The 24406-nt window shown below is 44.1% G+C and overlaps 1 protein-coding gene and 1 long non-coding RNA gene across 2 annotated transcripts in view; one reads left to right on the top strand and one right to left on the bottom strand.

Annotated features, from left to right (window-relative positions):
• Positions 1-6456: 6456 nt before the first annotated feature.
• On the bottom strand, positions 6457-7524 carry LOC132655456 (uncharacterized). Its single transcript, XR_009593266.1, has 3 exons — positions 7460-7524; positions 7102-7184; positions 6457-6595 (listed from the first exon to the last, which is right to left on the bottom strand). It is a non-coding gene; the product is annotated as an uncharacterized LOC132655456 (long non-coding RNA).
• A 5001-nt stretch (positions 7525-12525) lies between these two features.
• The window catches only part of Nrde2 (NRDE-2, necessary for RNA interference, domain containing), a 33953-nt gene continuing 22072 nt past the window's right edge, over positions 12526-24406 (top strand). The window contains exons 1-3 of the mRNA XM_060388038.1: positions 12526-12787; positions 19430-19538; positions 20721-20954. Coding sequence (XP_060244021.1) covers positions 12724-12787; positions 19430-19538; positions 20721-20954 — 407 coding nt within the window. The 5' untranslated portion in view covers positions 12526-12723. The remainder of the gene's footprint in view (positions 12788-19429; positions 19539-20720; positions 20955-24406) is intronic.

Genomic DNA, 24406 nt, shown 5'->3' with positions numbered 1-24406 from the left:
ACTAAATACTTAAATGCATAGCTCTGTTACAGTGCTTCTACTCAGAATAAACGAAAGTGAACAAGATACACTGAGGGCTCTAACCCTTCTGCAGTCGTTCACAGCATCTGCAGTGAAGGCAGAGCGCATCCCGAAAACCTCTCTGCTGGCTAAGTTCACTCTCCACATCGCCCCCAAGGAAGCGGCTGGGGTACGAACCCCTTTTGACACCTGTTTTGTTGTCCACTGGCACAAGAAGTCATTGCTGGGACATTTGTGTTTGAGGACGTCACCAGTTCTAAGTGCAGCCACGGCGATCCATCTGTTTCGGAGACTAAGACTAGATACATGGCTGGATCTTGCTTCTGTCACCCTCCCAGGCTGTTGCTTCTTTCCCCCGTGTCTAGTGGTCATTTGGATAGGCCAGGCAGGGACGACAGGCCTGTTTAGTCAGTCATGTCATAGCCACCCTAGAGCTAAGCACCAGTCCTGGCTGGCAGAGAGGTTAAACCCTGACATACCTCAGTCTTCCCTTCCAGGTTCCTCAGGTAACAGAAAGCGGGTACTGTTGGTTACCTGGGTAGTTCAGGACAGAATGGTTCATTTGCTTAAAAAAAAATCTATGTTAACCACTCCTGCGTGGTATGATCAATTCAAGGCGAGAAAGATCCATTTTGGCTTAGGGTTTCAGAGGGCTTCGGTTTGCCGTGGTGAGAGAAGGGCTTAGTCACCGTGACCGGAGTGTGTGGCAGAGGCAGTCTCCTGATGTTGGATGAGGAAACCGAGTAAAGCAGGAACCTGGGCCAGAGCACAAACCGACAAGGCCGACCCCTAGCAGCCTACTTCCTCTACCTGGGCTCGACCTCTTAAAAGGTCCACATATTTCCAAAACATTGTCAGCAGTAGAGGAACATGTAAAACCTGAGGCTGTGGGGACGCTTCAGGCTCAAACCATCATAGACAATTTCGTAGGCCCAAGGATCTCTGTTTTCCCTCCTTTGGGGGACCGAGTGGAGTAATTATGGCATACCTTTAAAGGGCTTTAAAGGGCTTCCAGAACACTAATCCTGTCGCCTCTGACTTTTTTATAGCATTGGTCCCTTGGTGGAAAGTATCAAAGACAAAAGCGGTCCTGAGCTGAGGATTCCAACATCCAGCCCTAAACTTCAAGGAAGCCCGGGACTGATGAGCCGGAGCCCTGCTCACTCTCACAAGTGTTAGCAGGCGGAGCCTGAGACAGGCAACATCCCTCATCATCGAAGATGGTCCCACAGTGTGTGTACTGGGTCTTTAAGAAGATGTGCGTAATAAGAGTCTAAGCAAAACAAGGAGGAAAAATTCCTTTTCGTGGCCAAAAGCAAAATTGCTCATTTCTGCCTTGTTCTGCTTAGCAGGAGAAATCAGGGCCAACCCAGCCTGTGAGTGATTCCTAGAGGGGTCTTCCAAGGAAGAAGCAGGGACATAGGAAAGTCCTGCCTATCAGGTCCAAAGGGATAGGAAGGAGACAGATTAGTAGGTAAGAATGGAGGAGGGATAGTGGAGGCGCGGTAGTTATGAGTGTGTGTATTGCTCTTGCAGAGGACCCTGAATTGGTTTCCAGCATCCATGCCTGTACCTCCAGTTCCCGATGAGGTTCCTTGAGGTGAAAGACCCACTTTAAATATGGCCTGGGGTCCTGAGCTGACGCCGAAGAGGAGCATTAGAATTCACGTCTGTCATGAGTTTCCCACCGTGGTGGACTGCATTGTGAACTGTGAGCCCAAATAAAAGCCTTCCAGTTGCTCTTGTCCGTATTTTACTGCAGCGACAGCAGAAGTAACCAAGAAGGCTCCTGACCCTCGCTTTTGCCTGCCAAGTGCTGAGCTCCCAGCATTCCACCACACCCAGCAACAGAAGAAGGGTCTTGCCGACTTGAGAATGGCCAACTGAGGAAAACTCTAGAAAACTGGACGTCAAGACCAGTGACAAGGCCCAGAGGCTAAGGGTGCCTGCTGTCATGCCTGATGGCCTGAGTTCCATCCCTCAGAACCCACGTGGTGGAAGGACAGAATCTACTCCCACCAGTTGTCCTCTGACCATCTCTCATGAGCTTTGGCACGTGCAGCACTCCTCTGTCCCAATAGATAGATGGATAGATAGATAGATAGATAGATAGATAGATAGATAGATAGATGGATAGATAGAGAAAGAGGATAGATAGTTCCATATATTTCACTGTAGAAATGGAAATTCCTGAACTCACTAGTGGTTCCTGTGGGGCTGGTGTTTTGCATAACTTTGTAAATGCTTCTAACAGCGACCACCTCCTCTCTGACATAACATTCTTTCTTGCACTTCCAGTGCGTAGGCCTCAAATTGTTTGTAGATCTTGCAGGGCCCTCCAGGCTCTTGAGTCAGTGGTCCAAGTGGTATCTGGTGCAGTTTTTCAGAGCTGGAAAGGCTGGAACGTCCTGGAAGAGGCCCATAGGGAGACTCAATCTTAACGGTTTAGGCTAGCCAGCCAGGCTGGTGCTGCAGCTGGATCCCTGCCGAGTCCATTTGCGCTTCTGTCCCCTCGCTTCCTGCATTTCCTTCCGGTGCTTCCGTGATCACGGGAAGCAGGGAATCTCTAAGCTTTCCACGCTTAGCCTCACCCGGTGAGTTTTCCTGCTGGGACCATGTTCTACACAGGGTACCCTCCTGCCACGACAAAGGGTTTCCGGGAGATTGAACACCCTCCCTGTGGGAACCTCATCTCTGTGTTATGTGAGCTCACTCCACAACGCCCAGGTCAGTGCTAAGAGCCCTGTCAGGGCTTAGTTAAATAGTCAAAGACAGTGACTTCCTGGCCACAGAGTCTTGGTGTGGAACATTGTAGCCATTCTGACAGTTTAAAAGTTTGCAAGGTGACATGATGCAGGACAGAGCTTCCAAAATTCCAGCTGCCTCTGGTCAGTACTTCAGACCCTAGAGAGTCTTAGGTTTTAGCTCTGCGGGTGTGGATGGTGCCAGGCCTTCCGTCACTCAAGGGCAGGTGGCTGGGTTTTCCCTGGGTGCATTCCGAAATTGCAAGTTTCACAAGGCCACACCATCATGGGCCCCAGTGAGGCCGGCTGGCATAGCAGAGATACATGGTCCCACTTAGAAGAAAATCCGCCCAGCACAGTTCATCCGACTGCCTGAGTTCCCCCATGATGTATGGAGTTTCATAGCAATTGAAAGCATAATGGATAACACCAGAGGCAGTAAATGAATGACTGAGCTCATTAAGTCATAGCAAAATGTCAGTTTACAGAACATGACAGCATGGTGTAAAGTGACATTAGCCAGCAGCTTAAGAATGAGAAGGTGAAAATTAATTTTATTTTAATTTTTAATATACTTTTGACTGCCCAAAAATACATTGGAGATTAACATAATTTAAGGTGTAGGTTGACATTTATTAAGCCATTGGTTTGGAAGCAAAATAAGTGATGTATATGTTTAAGGCATTAAAGATTCAGTAGTGATAATTAAGGGGAAGGTCACAGAGGAAGCCCTGATTGGCAGCTTCTGGAGAACACCCCACAGATTACTCAGACATATGCTGCAGGCATGGCAGAAGCTGAGATCGAGCTTCTTGGTGTTCTTGAGAGACACTGAAAGCCTGCTCCAATGAATCAGTTAGCTAAACATCTGAGACTTGTGAACAAGCAGCGGGCGAGTTTCCATCTTCCCTGACGCCTTTTAATCTACCGAGGAAAGGTCTGGCTCTTCTGGCACAAGCTGATCAAGCTTCATGGTGAAGGTTCTGTGACGTCAGCATCACTAAGGAGGCGGAGTAATGCTTTTATGCTGGAATGACAGTCACTGCCGTATGACTTTTCACTGTTGAGGTCTTTGAATTTGAAAGCCATGATTTGAAATCTATTTAAAAAGAAGAAGAAAAAAGAACTTATAAGTCAAGGGCTGGAGAGATAGCTTTGAGGGTAAGAGTGGAGGACATGGGTTCGGTTCCCAGGACCGACTTCAGGTGGCTGAAAACCACCTGTAACTCTGCTCCCTCTGCTCTGGGGATCTGATACCTCTGGCTGCTGCTGACACCTGCACTCACATTCACATTTCCCACACAGACACACACAGACACATACAGACACACACAAAACTGGCTACAAATTTGGGGACCCTCACAACTCAGATTCAATAGTTCGTTAGAGAAGTTTGTGGGACTCAGAAGTGGGCCCTGTAATTGGTTGTCTGTGTCCCAGGAATTGTAAGTAGTCTGGAAGGGATCCAGAGACTCCAAGAGGATGTGTGTAGGTTGTGTGGAAATGGCATATCTATCAGAGCATCCGGTGATTTTTGTATCCACGGAGAGTCTGGAACCAATCGCTCATGCACATCCACGACTGTGCTTACTAGTTCAGTTTTATTATAAATGTTAGAAACTGGGATCAGCCCAATGAGAAGACACATGGGGTGAGTTCTGACAGGGTCCCGAATATGGAGCTTGTGTGCCCTCTTCCTGTGGAATCTACTCCTGGCACAGCACCCCGCTTCCTGCCCAGGAAGCTCATTCACCCTCCTAGTGGAGTTTCCTTGTTTGGTTGGTTTTGTTTTTTTCATTACTCAGACGTGATGGGACTCTGCCTCCAGTAACCTTTCCAGTGCAAGCCCATATCTTCCTGGAATGGCCTCCTTCCCTGCCATGTTAAAATCAGCTATAATCAAGGCCTACCTATTCTCCCATCATATTACTTGGGAAATTCCAAGGGTTTAATGTTCTCCTCCCAGGAAGAGCCAGGGACAAAGACCAAATGAACTCTGATTTTTGTACTTATATTTTTTATTTTTAAGGTACTCCTTTCTCAGCCTTCTCTCATTCCTTATCCACACTGCCTGTTTTTATTTTATTTTTCATTTTATATGTTTCCTCATTTGTCTGCTCATTTACCTATTTAGTAAATGCCTCACATTTTAAGACCCAGGTAAATGGTTCTGCCTATGTAGAGTCTTCCAGAAGGGCAGGTGGCCAGTTCCTACATCCCCTTGTGCTTCTTATAATCTGATGTTCATTTATAGATGTCATCTAAATACTATAGAATGCCACTGTTTGGGACTAAGCTCTTCATGGTCCCCAAAGGACTACACCAAAAATCAAAATGGAGTCACATGTGCTAAAACTCTGTACCACCAAACTCAAGCTTACCTTCTAAAGCATTTCCAGTTTCAATCCATGTGACAACGTTTCTGTTGCTTTCCAACAAAGGAGTCAGAACTAACCTCATGTGGGGTATACACCAGGTTCTGTCTTCCTGTCCCACCTCCAAAGAAAGATACTTTGAAGTTGCCAATATGCTCTCTGATCTTCATTTCTGCTTCCTCCTACCCTGGTTTGCAAAACCAGACCCCTCTCTTTGTGAGCTGAATACTCACTTCTCTTTTGCAAAGTGAAATGTTGCCTGATTCCACAATTGCAAATAAGTTTCTCAATAGTTTGTCACGAGTTTGTCTTCTGAGATGGGTTATCTTTGCCCTTCACTCTGTAGGCCAGGACTGCCTACAGAGATGCCTCTGTGTGCTATGGGCTACCATCAGGGGATATAGTCAGAACCTTTGTTGAGTGAATGGACAAAGAGCGTCGCCTTTATTGCTGAAATTCTGTTTGTCTTTTAGGAAGTGTCGTCTTACCTTCCTTGGCTCTATATTTTATTGCCTTGTGCACTAGGGAAACAACCATCCATCCTTTCATTGTCACAAATGCTCTCCTAGAGTAGAGGCAGACAAGTTACCATTTGTGTGTGTTGGGACCACTTCACATTCTAGAAAATGTTCAGAGAACAGTGATGAGATAATACAAGAAGTGAATTCTGCTAAATATGTAGCCAGAGGGAACTGGGTAAGTGTATCATGACTCTATCCATTGGCTACTCTACTACACGTTTATGAGGTTTGTGAGAAACTGAGATGCTCAAAACATTAAGAAGAAAAATAGTCACAAGCATAATAAAAAAGCAAACTAAAGCACTGGAAAAATCTAAGAACAAAAATAATGGTGAGGGTATTCCAGAATATTTGGTGTGGGGCAGGGTAGGTGGTCAGTTAGCATCTCCATACTTTCTGGATTGAATTCTCTTTTCCAGCTCACTACAAGGGACAGTGGGCCAGGCAGTGACAAGAGCTCTCCTGCAGCTGAGTTCTTCTGAGTCATGTTTAAAATGCTAGGAAAGACTAATTCCTTTGCTTCATTCTGGTATCAGAATGGAAATCAATTTAATTTAGGTTCTTTTTTTTTTTTTTCAAAGGTGGAAAATGCATTCTTTTGCTCTTTTTGGTAATAAGGGAAGGCAATGACAAGAGAGATGCAGATGAGAAGAAAATAGGGGGAGAGATAATTTACCAACTCCCGCTGCTACACTTGACAGAGAAGACCAACAAGCTGGGAGAATTGCCAACGAAATAAAAGCCAGAAAGATGAAGGAGTGTTTTAATGGAGACTGGGACCAACTCACTTCTTAAAATGTCATTTTCCTGGGACTGGAGAGATGGCTCATCAGTTAAAAGCACTGGCTGCTCTTCCAGAGGAGCGGGGATTCAATTCCCAACACCTATATTGTGGCTCACGTTGTAACTTTAACCCCAGGGGATCTGACATCCTCTTCTGGCCTCCGTAGTTAACAAGCACATGTGGTGCACAGACGCACATGGAGACAAAATACCCACAGACATAAATATAAATAAAACGTTAAAAATGTCACTTTCTTAGTTAAAGAGGGGTAGTCTGAAGAGTGAGGATTTAAGTATTTGCTTATCTTAAAACAGAGACCCAGGAAACAACATACACCATTAAAGATAGTTTTAAGATAAGCAAATACTTCATGGGTCTCTGTTATTATCAAGAAAATGTGATTCCAGAGGATCAGGGTTGGATTCTTTCTGTGCATTTCTGAGGGACTTCTCAAAACCTTTTACGTTTTAGACAGATTGTAAACTATGTGAATCTCAAATTATGCATAAACAGGCTAGTTTAACCTAAGACTGATCCTTGGAATTGTGTCTAATCACTAAAACCTTGTCTGGAGAGATGGCTCAGTGGTTAAGAGCACTTGCTGATTTTGTAGAGGACCCGGATTTAGTGCCTGGCATCTAGGTCAGGTTACTCACAACTAGGAGACGCCCTCTTCTGGCCTCCGTGGGCACCTGCACACATGTGGCGCACGTACAAGTGAGCAGGCACAAGCACATGCCTGTAAAATAAAATAAAACTAAATAAGACCGAAAAACAACTTTTCAACCTAAGACACCCCCCGCCCTCCCCCCCGATTCTAAAGAAAACAAATCAGGTAAGAAGCACCACCTCCCACCCTCATTCCCCACCCCCACACACTTCGAAGCAGATCTAGACCTTTACTTCCTTACTGCTAGCTCTGGTTTCCCAAGGGCAAATTTTTGTTTACTTCATAGGGATCAACAAAAAAAAAAAAAAAAAAAAAATTCCTGAAGATCCAGTGGGTTCACAGACCTGTTCCTCCAGTTTCCCTGAAAGAGTGTGGATTCTTTTTCCAGAAAGATGAAAGGGAGTTTGACTTTGACCTATTCTGGGTAGACCAGTTTAGAAGTCTCTCATCTCTCAGACTAGCTGGGAGCAGGTCCAGGTTCTGGGATCATGACCCTGAGTGTGGAAATTTACTCATTCGTTCTGCATTATCTAAGACCCTTGGGTTCCAGTGATGGAAAGTGAACTTGAATTCGATTTCCAAAATGGGAATAAATAAAGATATTTGGCTGTTTCCTAGAGCATGAGCACAGAAGTGAGGCTGGGTTCCAGGGACAAGAAGTAGCACTTCAGAACCTCTGAGCTCTTCTTCAGCTCACATCAGCTCCCCCCTCCTCCCTTTTTCCTCTCTGCTGGGCTACTGTACTGTGGCTGCACGCTGAGCAACTAGCTTGTCTGTTCAGTTCTGGTTCTAAAATTCCTGGGAAATCTTGGTCACGAGAGCACGTACCTGGCTGAGGTAGGAGGGTAGAGGGCAGTCTTGTTATGGAGGGAGACCCTGTCTCTCAGAGCAAAAAAATTAAAAATAAATAATACAAATAAATCAAATTTCAGGCTTGGGGCAGAGAGGAGCAGAACACCCATCAACTGAAGACTTGGCTGAGTTGGGCCACTTACCACAATGTAACAGGTGACAGGCTGGGATCGTCAGGACACGTTGTACTGACAGGGGCTTCTTGGTGTAACATTTCCTTCTGAAAGAAAATAGGAACCGTGTAGGCAGTGTTTTGCCAACAAACTAGTGCTGAGCGGCTTCACATTTTTGTTTCTGTCTCTTAGCAACTCTTCTGTTCATATTGTGTCCTCTTATTACTTAAAAAAAAAAAAAGATTTATCCGTGGTGGTGGTGGTGGTGGCAGTGGAGGCTCACACGTTTAATCCCAATACTTGGGAGGCAGAGGCAGGCTGATCCCTGAGTTTGAGGCCAGCCTGGTCTACAGAATGAGTGATAGGATAGAGATACCCTATCTCTATCTCAGATACCCTGTCTCAAAAAACAAAAAAGGATTTACCATTGTGGGTGGGGGCAGGCAGATCTCTGTGAGTCGGAGGCCAGCTTGGTCTGCAAAGCCGGTTCCAAGAAGCCAGGGCAACAGAATAAAACCCTGTCTTGAGAAATGAAAACCAACCAATTCCAAAACCAAAGAAAAACAAAAGGATTTACAATTTTTCATATTAACTAACTAATCAGTGAGATGATTGATTAATCAATTGTGAGTGTATGTCTGGGCTGTGTGTGTCACAGTGTATTTGGAGGCCAGAGGTCTTGTGGGAGTTGTTTCTTTTCTTCCACCTTATAGGTTCCAGGGACTGAACTCAGGACATCAGTCTTGGTGGCAAGTGCCTTTATCCACCGAGCTATCTGCGACCCTTAGGCTACCTTTGATGACTTTTCTTCTCTTGCTTGCATCTACCTCTTTCTCATTCCTCAAGGCCACAGCGGCTGTCTCCTGCTCTAAATTCAAGCTTGCCCATCTGTCATCCAATTCCTCTGCAACGAAAAAGGAAACTTTTTTCACTTGCACTCTTTTCCCCTTTCCTTCATCTGTCTTTTTTGCAGCTTCAGCTGTTCAAAGGTGACCAGATAAACACAGGCTATTGAGATGAGGCCAGGGACCAGGACCGATGCCAGAACAGCAGCGTGCCAGGTTGGAGTGTTTTCCTTCTCTGTCTCAAACCACAGAGATGCTTAAAAGAAGCGGCTGCGCAGTACAGCCTCTTCCTTTAGCCATGGCACACACAGAGCCAAGCGGTGATTTGAAACCGTTTCTGGTTTATGTTGAGAAATCCCTGTCAGATATATTGGAAATACCCAGAGTTTACAGATGGAAACCAGAGTAATAAGAAGTAAAGTGGGTTGTTCTCAGACTCTTTGTGGTGGTTTTTCCATGCAGAAAAGAATATTTAAAACTTCCTCTTTTTTTTTTTTTTTTTTTTGGCAGGGTTCCTCTATGTAGCTCTGGTTGTCATGGCACTTGCTCTGTTGTCCAGGCTGGCCTCAAACTCAGAGATCCACCTGCTTCTGCCTCCTGAGTGCTAGGATTAAAGGTGTGTGCCACCAGGCCCACCTCAAAACTCCAAATTAGACCAGGCTGGCCTCAAACTAACAGAGATCCTCCTCTTTCTGACTCCTGGGTGTTGGGATTAAAGGCATACGCCAACACACCCAGTCCATTTGAAAATGTATAAAATAACCTCCTGTAGCTGCAACAAAGACTGGAAATCCTGCTTGGTCGCCAATGTTTCTACATGATTGTTTTCTGAAAAATCGTGTTGACCTTTGGCTTAAGCGATCAGCATGCAAGTGGGGCTGGAGAGAAGGTGAAGGCCAGTGGTCCTGGGTTGGGTTCCCAGCACCCGTATGGAGGTGACAACTCTACAAAAGTAAGCACGTAGTTCACACACATGTAAAACAATGATCACAATTCAATCTATGGAAACAAATTAAAAAATGCTCCATCTGTTTTCTTTCTCCGTAAGGGAGGTGGAACCTGTGAGTGCTCACGTGCTAGGCAAACACACTACTCCTGTGCTGCTCTCACTCAAACGCTAGCCCAGGCTGGACTTGAACTCACAGCAATTCTCCTGCCTCTGCCTCCTGAGTATTGGGATTATAGGCATGACCTGGCTCCTCATTTGTTGTTTTTTTTTTAAATAAATCATAGGGTTATGCACTTGTGAAAGCAACACCATGATCAAGACACAGAAAACTTCTCTGACTCCCAAAAGGTTTCCCATCCCCATGTAGAACACCCCCTGACCTCCATCCTGTCACTACATATTTTTTAAAATAATTTATTTAATTTTATTTTATGTGCATTGGTTTGAGGGTGTCAGAGCACCTTGAACTGGAGTTACAGACAGTTATGAACTGTCATGTGAGTGCTGGAAGTTGAACCTGGCTCCTTTGGAAGAGTAGACGGTACTCTTAACCACTGGGCCATCTCTCCAGCCCCCATTACATATTAATATAAGTATTTTCCAAGATTTTGCATAAATAGAATCCTGCAAGAAGCACTCTTGGTGTCTGGCTTACTTTGCAGCGCTCTGATTTTGAGATTCACGGTGCTTCTGTAATAGTAGTTTATGCCCCTTTATAGTTAATCTTTTAAGTATTTTTCTGTGTATGAGGGTCTTGCCTGTCTGTCTGTATGCATGCATGCATGTATGTACATTGTTTTGGTGCCTGTTCCCTGAGGGGAGCAGAAGGGAACAACAGACACCCTGGAGTTGGAGTTACCATGGCTGCGAGCCACCACATGGGTGCGAGGAACCAAGCCTGGGTGATGTGCAAAGTGCACTTACTCCCTGAGCCATCTCTCCAGCCCCCTTGTTATGCTTTCACAACAACCTATCCTTTAAGAAAAAGGCAAGAGGGGATGGAGAGCAATAGTGAGATCTATATGAAAGAAACAAAACCAGACGCTAGGGCTGGTGAGACGTCCCAGCGGCAATCGGTTTCATGTGAGCCTAATAACCTGAGCTTGAGCCCTCCACCCTACAAAAAGGTGGAAGGAGAGAGCTGCCTCCAAAAAGTTGTCATCTAACTTCCACACACGAACCCTCATATGTGTGCCCTCTCATAAGCATGAACACACACACAACACACATTTAAAAAACAAATTAAAAAAACCTCCCAGAAAACAAAACTCCAGAAATCTGTATCAGTAACTTGATTACATATTTTAAGTTGTGCTTATGAAACATTGCTTGTAAAAAGTCTCTTACATGTTTGTAGATACGCAAGTACTCACTATAGCAAGATTTTTTTTTTTTTTTTTATTAACAATACATTACCATGGGTTTAAAAAAATTCTGAAGCCTTTCACATTTAATTCTTATTTTTCTGGAGTTAAGAACCAGATGAAGCATTGGGGAAAGCACATCAGGTATCTGAAGTGAAGGCAGATATTGTCTTTTTTTTTTTTTTTTTTTTGAGACAAGGTTTCTGGCTGTCCTGAAACTCACTCTGTAAACCATGCTTCAAACGCACAGAGATCTGCCTGCCTCTGCTACCCGAGAGCTGGAATTAAAGGACACCACCACTTGGCTAACACACTGTCTCTCTCTCTTTTTTTTAATTTGGTATTCTGGGGATTCTACTGTCCTCCTCCAAGTTCGTTTAGGAACCTGAAAATTGAAGGACATTCATTTTGGACACACAAGTTCTAAATATAATGCAGGGTTCTGCTTTGAAAGATTTCCATCTGTTCCTGCATCTCTGGGTTTAATTTTTTTCTTTATTTTACTATGGGGGGAGGTATGCTAGGCAACCCTGTACAACTGGAGGTCAGAAGACAACTTTATGGAGACTCAGGTAGCCATGCTTGCTTGGCAAATGCCTTTACCACTGGTGACATCCCTTTTGCCCCTTCCCCTACAACTTTTTTTTTTTTTAAGGGAAAAGTCAGAAATACTCCTCTCTCTCCTCTTTCTCTCTCTGCCTATAAATCAGCAAGTACATGTATTTACTATCAGAGACCTTTATCTTATTGGGACCTCGAGCTCTTACATTCCTAGGGTATTTAAAATGGCAGCTTAAATTTGGATCGCTCACATTTTGCCACAGAACTTGTTATACCTCACATGAAAGACAACTTTTCTTTTTTACCTTTTCTCTAGGCTTTCTTTGGCATTTCTTTGGCATTCACTATGTACACCAGGGTGGTTTGCATACAAGGCTCACCTCGAACTCACAGAGGTCAACTTGCCTCTATCAGAATGTTTAAATCCCTCTATCAGAGGGATTAAAGGCGCGAGCCAGCAAAAGACAACTTTTCTTAAATACTTTTCATGGTGAAACAATTCAATCTGTACATGCATATGTGTACGAGGACACACACACACCCTCAGTATCTTGCAGATGAGGAAACTATAGGTTACAGGTGATCACTTTGACTGAGGTTACAAGCAGCAGCTGGGGTTGAGCTGGAATTCAAGTTTCCAAGTCTTTTTTTTTTCCTGAACTTCCTCTTCCGGTTCCTGCTTTTCCAGTTTTCACTGAAGACCGAGGGCACTAACTACCAGGAAACTATCCTTCCCTTACCCTCACCTTTTCCCTTCCTCCCTTCTCCTCTCTGCGGGTCTTGCCCCGCCTTGCCCAGGGGTTAAGCCTCAGCGATGCTGGAAGAACCACATTTCCCAGAGTGCATCGCGAGTCGGTTTCCTCCAACCAGAGCTCTCCAGACGGCGCCATTTCTGCAGCGGGAGTGGTGGTTCGGCCTGTGATCATGGCGCTGTTCCCGGCCTTTGCGGACATAAGTGAGGCCTCCGGTGGTGGGGCATCCAGGAAAGGTAAGCACTTCAAAAGAGTCGAAAAAGACATCCGGTTAAATTAATGGCAGTTTTTCGGGTTCGGGTCTGGTCCTTTGTCTTGGATTTGTTTATCCATTTGTATCCCAGAGTTCTCCGCGGCGCTGCAAAGCCTTCTGGGTCTTGTCTGAATTGTGGGGCCAAAGGCGCTTTCAGGCTATAAGGTGGTCAAGTAAGGGAAGGGGTAACAAAGACGAGGGTGAGGTGTTGGGTCTGGGTTTGGGGCTAACATTACCATGTTTTGGAACTTCATTCTCCTAGAAGCTGCAATGATATAATTCCAGGTTGCAAGAGAAACCTTTTAAATATACTTGTAACTGTAGTTAGTTAATTCTGTTTTTTTTGTTCCTTGCCAATATATAATCCTCAACAAAGTCCAAAACTGTCTGTTTATCGTAGCAAATTTAGTTGTCAGCACAAGTCTAAAATATAGGTGTTCAATAAATGTATCCGGAATGATAATACAACCTGTTGCATCATCGAGATTTAAAACAAAACAAAACCCCCAAAACAACAACAAAAAACGCCACCCAAATAAAAAAAAAGCCAGTATAAGCTGGGATGCTACAGATGTCATTGGTTTGCCACAGTCAACAAAACGGAACGTTTGAAGTTTTTGTAGGAGCCAATTTTTGAGGATATGATTTGGACAAAAAAGAATTCAGGGACCTTCAAAGGCCAGTCAGTGTAAGAGAAGCAAGAGACTTAGAGAACTGTAAATGTAAACCCCGCTATCACATATGATGAAATTAACTATGGTGAAAAAGTGCATAAAATATATTTGATACTGAAAGTTTAAGATTCAATTTAAACTTAAGCTGGGAGTGGTGGCTCATTCCTTTAATTCCAACATTTGGGAGGCAGAGGCAGATAACTGTGAGCTCAAAGCCAGCTTGGTCTACATAGAGAATTCCTGGACAGCCAGAGCTACACAGAGAGACCCTGTGTCAAAAAACAAAAACAAAAAGAAAGTTATATTTTTAAACTATGACTCACTGTTCAGCTTTCTCAAAGTGTCTCAATCTTTTACAAAACAAAACAAAAAAACCAAAAACCTATTATTTTCATTGTATTTTTTTCTTTTCTAGACAGGACCTCACTGTGTAGCCATGGCTGGCCTGGAATTCTGTTTTCCTAAAAATGCACGTTGCATTTTCTGCATGTACCCGTTAGGTGTCTTTCAGTATAAAACAGTTTCTCCTGCTCTCGTGTTTCCTTAGGTGATTTGTTTATTGAGGAAACTGGTTATTTGTCCTGAAGATGTTTCCCACCAGATCTTGTAACATGCTCTTTAATCCTGTTACTTCCTTGTAAACTGATGATTAGATCTAAAGAGCTGATGAAATTTAAGGAATAATTTTTGTTGTTGAAAATAGCTTTAAATCATGTCAGGAGAATCCAGCGTTTGATTTCAGTGATACTAAGATTGGTCAGTGAGTTCGTATGTTTTCACCTCCTAGGTCGCTGCCCATCAATCAAACTTTAAATCTTTTTGTCTGTGTGTATAGCTGTGCACCATGCTCATGCCCAGTGCTGTTGAAGGCCAGAGGGGCCATTCGATCCCTTGGGACTGGAGTTACAGATGGTTGTGTGCCTCCATGGGGATGCAGGGAATCAACCCTGGGTCCTCTGAAGGCTGGCCAGTGCTCTTAATCACAGAGCCATCTCTCCAACCACTCGACTCCACCATTATCTGATGACGCTGTGGTGATGTTTATTTTCCTTTGACAGGGTCTCTCTATCTCACACACGCACAGATACATACATACACTATATAACACCCTGCTTAGTGATGTAAATACATACTTGATTCTGCCAGGCATTGTAACTTACAAGGTTGAAAAGGACTTAGGACTCTGATTAATACAATATCTTCTAACGTGAGATGTCTCTGTCCAGGATTCTGTATAACTAAAAATTGAATCTCCCAAGAAGGTGTGCCATCTGACAGGCAGTGGTCAAGTACAAGCATCATGTGAGTGGAAGCTGTCTTGTCATCACGTCTCCCCTGGACCTGGAATTGTGCCTGGGGGTGTAGCAGGTCCTTAGTGATCTATTGACTAAATACATAATTCCTGTGAAGAACAGAAGAGTTATATGATGGCTGCACTTTATATTCCTGTTGTACATTAAAAAGAAGAGTGTTGGGCTATATGATGTTTATTATTACCCCTTTGATTATAATGGCAGTCTTATCTAATCCTCTATCACAAATAATAAGACAGACACCTGTTAGATTTTATAATTGCCTTATTTACCTTGGGCAGGGCAGATATTTCACCTACACTGTCTAATATCCTCCCCATCTATCTCCCAGGCCCCATCCAGTGTCATCTATCTTAATCCTTGCTATTTGGGCTATCTTCCATCCATGATCCCATGGTACTTGCTTATATTCTTCATCTGGGCCTTTTTATGCCATTATTGGCATCCTTTCTCTCGGCCTATGTTTTCTCTCCACACTAACCCATTGTGGCATCCTCCTTCCTCCTTTTTTTCTCTCCATCTGTTTACTGTGATTCTCTTGTGAACTCAAGATTTTGGGGGCCAGTAATTAACATTAGAATACATAGCACCAGGCCAATCCCCAACATACTCCAAATGGGCTTTTGGAGGAGGCTTGATCCTTTGGATATGAAGATGAAGATCCACTACACATCCTCATTGCATTTTATTTATTCAACAGATAATTACTGAGTCTTGATATTTGTGCCAAGGAGCTATTATAGAAGTGTACAAATTAGTAGTCGTGACTCCCACCTTCAGCTTGCTTCTAGTTTGTGAGAGATGGTAGGAGGAGCTGGAGGAAACTAGGATGGAAGACTTGAATACCAGTTGGTATGTTTGACTTGAAGAATATGTATGCATGTTGCGTGTGTCTATATATATGTACATATGTGTATATATACACAATATTATATTACATATAATATAACACACCACATATATCATATTATATGTAATATATTACATATTAATATATTATACATTATATAATATATGGTATATATTATATATTATATTATTTATATATTATGTACAATACATTATACATGATTTATTATATATTATAAAATAGTATATATAAATACACATACATACATATGCACACAAACATATTATTTGTACACATGTATATATGTGTATATATTATATACATATGTATCATATGCATATAATATATCTACATATAAACATACATATACAAATAATATAATATATATTTTTTTCAAATGACCAGTTTAAAAAAAAACAAAAACCAAATAAACCAGGCCTCAGAATCCCAGAGCTCTGCTTGTGTTTCCTGAGTTGTGACTGAAGGTACGGGCCACCATGCCCTGCCATATCTATCCTGAGAAGAATGGTCTATGCCATGGTCTGTCCTGAGCAGAATTTGAGTTGGCTTAGGGTGTTGTAGGAAGACGGACAAGTGGATAATGGAGTCACAATCTGTACATTGCCCTGCCAGCCTATGTGCCTGGCAGGAGGGTTTCATTGAAGTACAGAATGGTCCCAGGGTATGGTGGAGCCCTAGAGGAAGAAAGATGCATCCAGGCTTACGTGTGTGTCTGTGGCCATGTGACTCCACTGAGTCAGGGCATCCCTGCTTTAGTTTTCTGTGTTGAACTCTGAGAGATTTTGTTTGATAATTCCTTGGTTAAAAAAGTTTCAAATCTGTGAACGAGGAAAGAGGATCTTCCAAATGCCTCCAGTATTGTCACTGTTAACATTCCGTGTGGGTTCAGTAATGTGCTACCAAAACCATAACCAGACTGGCCTGTTAGGTGGGAATACCTTCTCCTTCCTCAGAGGAAGGTCACGGAGACCGTCTGGAGAGCTTCAGTCCCTGAGAAAGGACTTCTTTCTTGGCGGTTGCATGTGGTAGGCCTCAGCTGAGTCTGGAGGAAGCCTGGCTGGCCGCTCTGCAGGCCTTTGGACAGTTTCGTGCTTCGCCTTGGGTCGAGGCTTGCGTTTCTTTAGATTTCTTTACCTGCCATCACTGTTCAGGGTGTTGGTGGTGTGATGATCCACTGGATGCTCTGGGTACCTCTTTCCCTGCATCCTGTTTGCTCTACCTTTCCCCACTTTTCCTTTGTTTATGTTTATGATACTCTAATTGCTGTGGAAATATTCTGACCTCAGCAAGCAAGAAGGACTATTTTTCACTCAGCTCTTGCCAGGAATTAGGCCCAAGGGAAAGGAACCAATCTCAGAAGGAACAGGAGACAGGAGGAGAAAAACTGCATGAGTAGTTGTTTGGCATGTATTAGATAGGACCTTACAGATTACTTACTCCCTCCGAGCCCTATTTCCACTAGTCTGCAAAGTGCTACTGTGGTACTTCCCTAGACCCGGCTTATGTGGCCGAAAGAGGTGAAGGCCGTGCATGCTTATCCTGGTGTTGGCCTAATATGGATGCTTACATTAGGTTCTCCTCTTTCCTTTTTCCCTGTGCTTTCTAATACTTCTTTTTTTCTTTGGACTTTCCCGGTCCTCATTCCTCTCTTTCTTATTAATGTTTGTTGAACACCTGTTGTATGCCAAGCATTGCCCTAGCTGCTGGGAATACAGCAATGAGTTAGGCGAAGTCTTAGGAAGTTTGTTTGCTGTCTGTCTCTCTTCATTAACATGTAGTTACCATGAGGGACCAGAATACATACGTACATATATATGTATATATATATTCTTGTGGAACTCAATAATAAGAGGACCATATTTAAAAGTGGGTAAAGGATTTGAATAGCTGTTTCTCCAGAGATGCTCCATTAATGGCCAATTTCTAGGCAAAAAGATGTTGACATTATTGTCATAAGGGAAATGGAAACAAAGCCACAGTGAAATAATATTCCACCTGCTAGGATGATGATAATTGGAAAAACAATCAGGAGTATTGGTTAGATGCATAGAAATGGAATCCTCATGCGTAGCTAATGGGAATCAGATGATGCAGCTATTTGGTAAAATACAGTCTGTCAGTTCCTCGAAATGCTAACATGGTTTATTATATGACCCAGTAGTTGTCTAACTGTCTACCCAGAAGAAATGAAGGCATTCGTGGAAAACTTGTATATGTATGCTCTTAGAAGCATTGTCATAATAGCCACAGAAAAGAAATAACCCAAGTGTCGCAATGTGGCACATCTGTCAAATGCTGTATTATTTAGCAGTAAAAAAGAATGATATAATGATACATGGCTGTAGCTTGAATGAACCAGGCAAACCAGAAAGTGAAAAAAGCCAGTTACAAAACACCACATAGCGTATGAACTTGTTTATATGAAATGTACCAAACAGGCAAGTCTATCGAGTCAGAAAGTAGTTGAGTGATTACATAAGGCTGAGGAGGGAGGCCACAGAGCATGGGTGAGGACAGTGACTTGCAGTCAGGGCCGTTCTTCACAGGATGATGAGAGTGCACAGTTACAGAGATGACCTCACACTCCTAAATATATGCAAAGCTGTTCTTGCTAAAGGGGGGAATTTTATGATATATAAATTCTGTCTCAGTAACACTTGGATCTCAGCTGCCTTCCTCTCTCGTGTGTCCAAGCAAGCCTGTCACGTTCTCAGCATATGAAGGAACAGGACACAGCACAGACCTTCCCGTGGGCTCCTCTGGAATGCCATCCCATGCTTTTTCCCTTCCTTTCACAGTTAAGACTTAGAAGCTTAGGTAGGACTCTGTAGAGCTGTAAAATAAGATATGTAGAAAGAATTTACTGTTACTAAGTTAGAGGGACAAAGAGATGGCTAGGCTGATGAAAGTACTTGTTGCCAAATTTTATGACTGGGGCGCAGTCTCTGGGCTCCACGTGATGGAGAGAACTGACACCCAGAAGTTATTCTCTGACCTACCCATCCCTAAATAAATAATGCAATAAAGATTAGTTAAAAGGCAGAGGGAACTGGAGAGATGGCTCATCGATTAAGATCACTGGTTGCTCTTCCAGAGGGCCTGGGTTCAATTCCTAGCAACCACATGGTAGCTCATAGCTACCAACTCCAGAGGATTTGACACCCTCACACACACATATATTCAGGCAAAGCACCAGTGCACATACAATAAAAATAACTTCTTTTTAAAGGAGAAGTTAGAAATTATAGATAAGCCAAATTTAAAAAAAAAAAAATTATATTTTTTGGTTTTTTTGAGAAAAGGTTTTTCTCTGTAGCCTTTGTTGTCTTAGACTCACTTTGTAGACCAGGCTGGCCTCAAACTCACAGAGATCCACCTGCCTCTGCCTCCCTGAGAGCTGGGATTACAGGCGAGTACCACCACACTCGGTTTCTGAGACCTGATTTTCTAAGACCAGGTGCACTGATATGTTCTGGCACATTAGACAGTGGATAGAATGTATGAAATCTTGTTGTCTTTTAGATCACATTGGTTATATGGTTTTTGTTCAAGCCACAGCCTGATATTGCAAGAGGATTCAATCTTGCGTGTTTTAGAAGATGTTAAAGCACTGTGTCCTGTGAAGTAAAATTTTCATGGGTTCCACTCTGTGTCTGTGGACTGCCCAAGATATTGGCTGATATTGGCTGTACATACAAATGCCAGCTGATGGGATGAGTGGTGTCCTGGCCTATGACACTAACGTCTTTTCTCTCTTGCATGTGCAGAATTAGACTGGCTGAGCAACCCGAGCTTCTGTGTTGGAAATCTAGCGTCTCTGAGCCAACAAACCAAAGAGGTCACAGCCCTTGCTTCTGAAGGAGCACCACTGACAAGGTACTTGTTTGACAGGTGGATTTAGCCTCATGGACTCTTCATAGCTTAGCCTTGATGATGCTCCCTAGAAAACCCTGAGATGAGAAAGCTCACAATGACCAGGCAATGTGGGACCATCTTCCCTCCCCTAACTCCTATGGATTCTGCTTGTTCCCTCTTTGTATAGCAGTGGCAAAAGAACATGACACAGTTAGTGCTTATAATTAGGCCATGAGGGAAATTGCGTCATTGTGACTCTCCAGTAACTTCATTGACCTCATTAGTGACCTTTAGAATATTGTTAATTTGGGTATTTCTTTAGTTTCATTTTCAACCCTTGGTTAAAAATAGCCGATATAAGATAACAGAGGCTAAAATCTCCTAAGCTCATTGGGGAACCGGATGACACACATCTTCCCTGGCTGTGAAAGAGGGTTTTTGTAGACCATTGAACTGAGAAATGTACGTTCACAAATATAGACTAGCTGGCCTCATTAACATGGTGACAGCCTCATACTGCACAAACACGGAAAGCCTCTGGAAACGACAGGTGATGACCAGGAGGGGGTTTGTAATTGGCTCAGGGCTGAGGAAGAGAGCTAGTGTCACCTTTACAAAGAAGGACGATGACCACAGTTAAACCTGTCTTCCTTTAGGAGGTCCACTGGGATAATAACAGTCCTCTAGTGATGTTGCCAGACGGTTTGGTAGAGTGACTGGTAGGTCACTTCCATTACAGCTGTGTACATAGGAAAGAAAGAGTTCAGAGCAGTGGTGGTTCTCAGCCTGTGGGCTGTGACCCACATGGGGGATGAAAGACCTTTTCATGGGGGTCATTTAAGACCATTGGAAAACACAGATACTTACATCACAGTTCATAACTATAGCAACATTACAGTTAGGAAGTAGCAGTGAAAATAATTTTCTGGTTGGAGGTTTACCACAACATGAGGAACTTTATTAAAGGGTTGCAGTGTTGGCAAGGTTGATCCTCTGGTTTAGAGTGTTAGGACAGTTTTCTCACCCGTTTAGACTTTGTTTCAATCCTAAAGTCTCTAAGGTGAGTTTAACCCAGGAAGGTACCATGTATGGGATAGTCGTGAGCGTGTGCCAGCAGTCATGCTTTTTATACATTATTTAAATATGTGTGATTTTTCCCTGCATCCCCTTTGAAAATAGTCCCAACGTTGATTTTTCCAACAGGAGTCCTCTAAGGTCAGAGCTCTCAGATGAGAGTGACACTAGCAAGACGCTCACGCAGATAAGCAGAAAAAAGAAGAAAGAGAAAAAGAAAAAAAAGAAACATCAGCACCGCAGGAAAACCAAGAGGAGACAGGAGCAGTCGAGTAGCAGTGGGTCCGAGTCAGACACCGATTCTGGGAAGGACAGGTCTTCCCGGAGCATCAGGGACGGCCAGAAGGAAGCTGAGAAACCCAGGTGGGTTGCTGCTCTTCGGCACAGTGGTGCTGTAAACGCCGTGGTTCGTTTTTGATGGCTGCCTGACGATCAGCTGGACATCTGAATGTTTGTTTAGCCAGTTCATGAAAGAGAGGCCTGCTGTGCAGCAGGGACCAGCCTTGATCTCCTGATTTCAGTCCCTGTCTCTCACATGGTGGGGTTATTGGCGTATGCCACCACACCCGGTCTGATTCTGGGAGATGGCACATGTGCCGTGCCTCCGCATTTGGGTCCTTGCAATGTGGAGAGAGAGAGGGGCAGAAGAGCTTCGTCCCTCGCCTTGGTGTGCACACGCATACTACTTTCTTTTTGGTTAAAGTGAACACAGCTTTTAAATAATGGCTCTTGTTTCTTTTCTTTTCTTACTTCACATTTCCTTTCTTACTTTGGAAGCCCTGTGTGGATGGCCATGGTAGCCCCTTCTGTAAGACCTTCATTTATCCCCACACCCCACTCTGCCATCTACCTTGAGCGACGTGCCCAAGTCACCCTTGGAACAGTGGGTGCTCAGCATAGCTTTCCGGCTGCTTAGGTGAGCGCCCTGCTGCATAGAGCTGGGTGTGAGGGGGTGCGTGGTGTGCCGTGAAGCTGCTGGACCTGTTGCTTCGATAAAATGCCTGGCCAAATCAACGAAAGGGGGAGAACCGGTTTATTCCGGCTCACAGTTCTAGAGTAGAGCCCGTGGTCCCTGGGAGGTCCTCCTGCGTCAGAAGGGAGAGGGAAATGTCCGATGTTGCTGCTGCTGCTGCTGCTCGACTTCTTTGCTTCCTTCCCTTCAGTCCAGGGCTCAGCCCATGAGACAGTGAGGTTCAGTTTTAGGGCTAGGCTGGCCTGGAACCCACAGAGATCTGTCTGCCTCTGCCTCCCGAGGCAGAGGTGGGATTAAAGGCATTCACTGTCACCGCCCTGCACTTTGCTTGTGTGTTTTAGAAGAGAAAAGTTATAGTTTTTTTCTTCTTGGCACACAGTAAGAGTAACATGGTTGAGAATTTTGCATCTCTTTGGGGCGTGTTTACTTTTGTTGTGTACTTGGGAGTACTGCTGATGTCAGAGAGCACTCTGTGGTTGAGAACCTGGATCCTGGCCCTGTTTCCATCAGAGGCCAACCCTGCAGTCTTCTGGGATCCCAGGCAGTATCAGGGATCAGCTGAGGAGCCCCGTGGCTGCTCAACAGTCCATAGCTCAGGGGCCATTGCTACCTACCACCTATGCTTGCTGTAGGAGGGAGGAATGAAGGTGCCTAGCAAACACGTTCAGCATGGACTGAGTTTGGGAGGGCTACCTTGTTGACTACTGTGCTCCTGTCCCTCATCCCTTGATGTAGGGCCTAGGACTGGGCACTTTTGCTGTATGAGCAGTTGAATGTAGTATCTTTTACTTTTTTATGTATGCCTGTATGAGAATATATATGTCTGTGTGAATACATATATATATGGATGGATATGTGTGTCTATGTGTGTGTGTGCAGGGCAGAGGTCAATCTTAGGTGTTGTTCTTCAGGCGCCATCCATCTTTTTGTTGGCTGATCTCTTTGTTTTAATAGTACTTATTGTACTTGCTTTTAAAAATTTATTTCTTTTACTTTTATGTGTATGGGTGTTTTGCCTGCATTTGCGTCTGTGCACTGCATGCATGCCTGGTGCCTATGGAGGCTGGGAGAAGTCACCGGATCCTCTGGACCTGGAGTTCCAGATAGCTGTGAGCTGCCCAGTGTGGGCTCTGGGAACCAAACCCAGGTCCTCTGCAAGAGCAGCCAGTGCTCTTAACCACTGAGCCATCTTTCCAGCCCCCATTACTTTTTAAACAGTCTTTAAACTTTAATGCCTTTAAAACAAACTCTTTGTTGTACTTCTGGAAACTTTCTCTCTCCTTTCCTAGAACTGGTGGGAAACGGATTTTAATGGATTTCCTAAGACCACACAACTACCACGGGAGTTTGCAAGGTTATTAATTTCAGCCTTGGATTGACCATGTCCAGGAAGGTCTTTCACTTTAATTGTTGTCTTTTCAGACGTGGTCTCATGTAGCCCCGGCTGGCTTGAACTCTGGCCTTCATCTCCTCAGTGCAAGGCTCACAGGCATGCACATCACCTCCAGCTTCAGATCCAGGTAACATTCCTGTTGTTGCTATTTGTGAAGGCCAGAGGTCAATGCTGGGTGTCTTCCTCTGTCGCTGTCTATCTCATCCTTAGGGGCCAGTCTTACAGGATCTGGAGCTCACTGATTGATTGGCTAGATTGTCAGCCCAGTGGGCTCTGGGGTCCTCCTGTTTCGGCCCCCCAGCACTGGGGTTAGAGGAGTGTGCTCTGCCCCAGCTTTGTATGTTGCTGGGGCTTTGACAGCAAGCATTGTGCACACTGGGATAGTTACCCACTTCCCAGGTAGATATTTAAGCTCATTTTATTGAATAATTTTATTGAGATAAAATAGATTGTTATCTTTAGTCTGATTCTGGGAAAGCGAAGCTGAAAGAAGTGTTTGCTTCCACACAGTAAGGACTCAGATATTAGTGAGTTGTGAATGTCTTTCCGTGATGTCAGGAGAGTGGGTTCATGGAGGGTAGCACACCACATTGGGACTCTGCTTCAGGGGATCTAGGGACAAATTCCCTAGAGGTGACAGCCACTAATTGACCCTCGTTTCCTGGGTGAGCTCTTCAGCACAGCGTGGAGGCGGCACCTTGTGCACATCTGAGGCCACATCTCTCTTTCTGAGTTCAGTCCTCACTAGGGAGAGATGAGTACTTATTTCCTCCCCAGAGGTGGTCTGCGACCGCCATCTGTGTGTCCTCTGCGGGTTGATGTTCCTTCCTTTGTGGATGTGTTTGCTCATCTCCATCAAGCTTGCCCTCCTTTTGTTGTTCCTTAGGGTTTTGTATAAAAATCCACAGCTGTCCTGTAGACACTTGTAATTTTCTTCACTATGTGTTTTAACCCAAGGCTTGCCATTCAGCAATTACTTAGTGAGTAGCTATTTTGTGTCCCTAAAATACCATTCCCTGTATTCTCTGCCAAGGAGGATCTAGGAGTCTCCGGAATCTTTAACTGTACCGGGCAGAGCTGTAAACAAAGTCTGTAGCATTGTGAACTCATTCTTCAGAGAAAAAAGAAAGATGTTGGAGGCCAGAAGTCCTTCCCTCCCTGTCTTCACTCCAAGGAGGCGGTTCCAACTGCTTGTGTCTGGCTGACCATCTGCCAGTCCACAGATTGGCTCCAAGACAAGTCAGGGTCTTATCTTACCATGGTGAGGAAGTTCTCACCATTCTGCCCTTTCTGTAGGAGACCCAGATGTACATAGAGTCCAGATGAAGACTCTGAGACCATGTCACAGTGACAGTGGAGATGCTACAAGTCAGAGCAATAGAATTTTTTTTTTGTAATCACTTGTAATAAAACATTTGAAGACTTGAAATAAGTCATGTGAGGTGAGGG

This window comes from Meriones unguiculatus, chromosome 7 (genome assembly GCF_030254825.1).
Source record: "Meriones unguiculatus strain TT.TT164.6M chromosome 7, Bangor_MerUng_6.1, whole genome shotgun sequence".
NCBI classification, from domain to species: domain Eukaryota; kingdom Metazoa; phylum Chordata; class Mammalia; order Rodentia; family Muridae; genus Meriones; species Meriones unguiculatus.
This window is presented reverse-complemented; position numbering and strand designations above follow the sequence as displayed.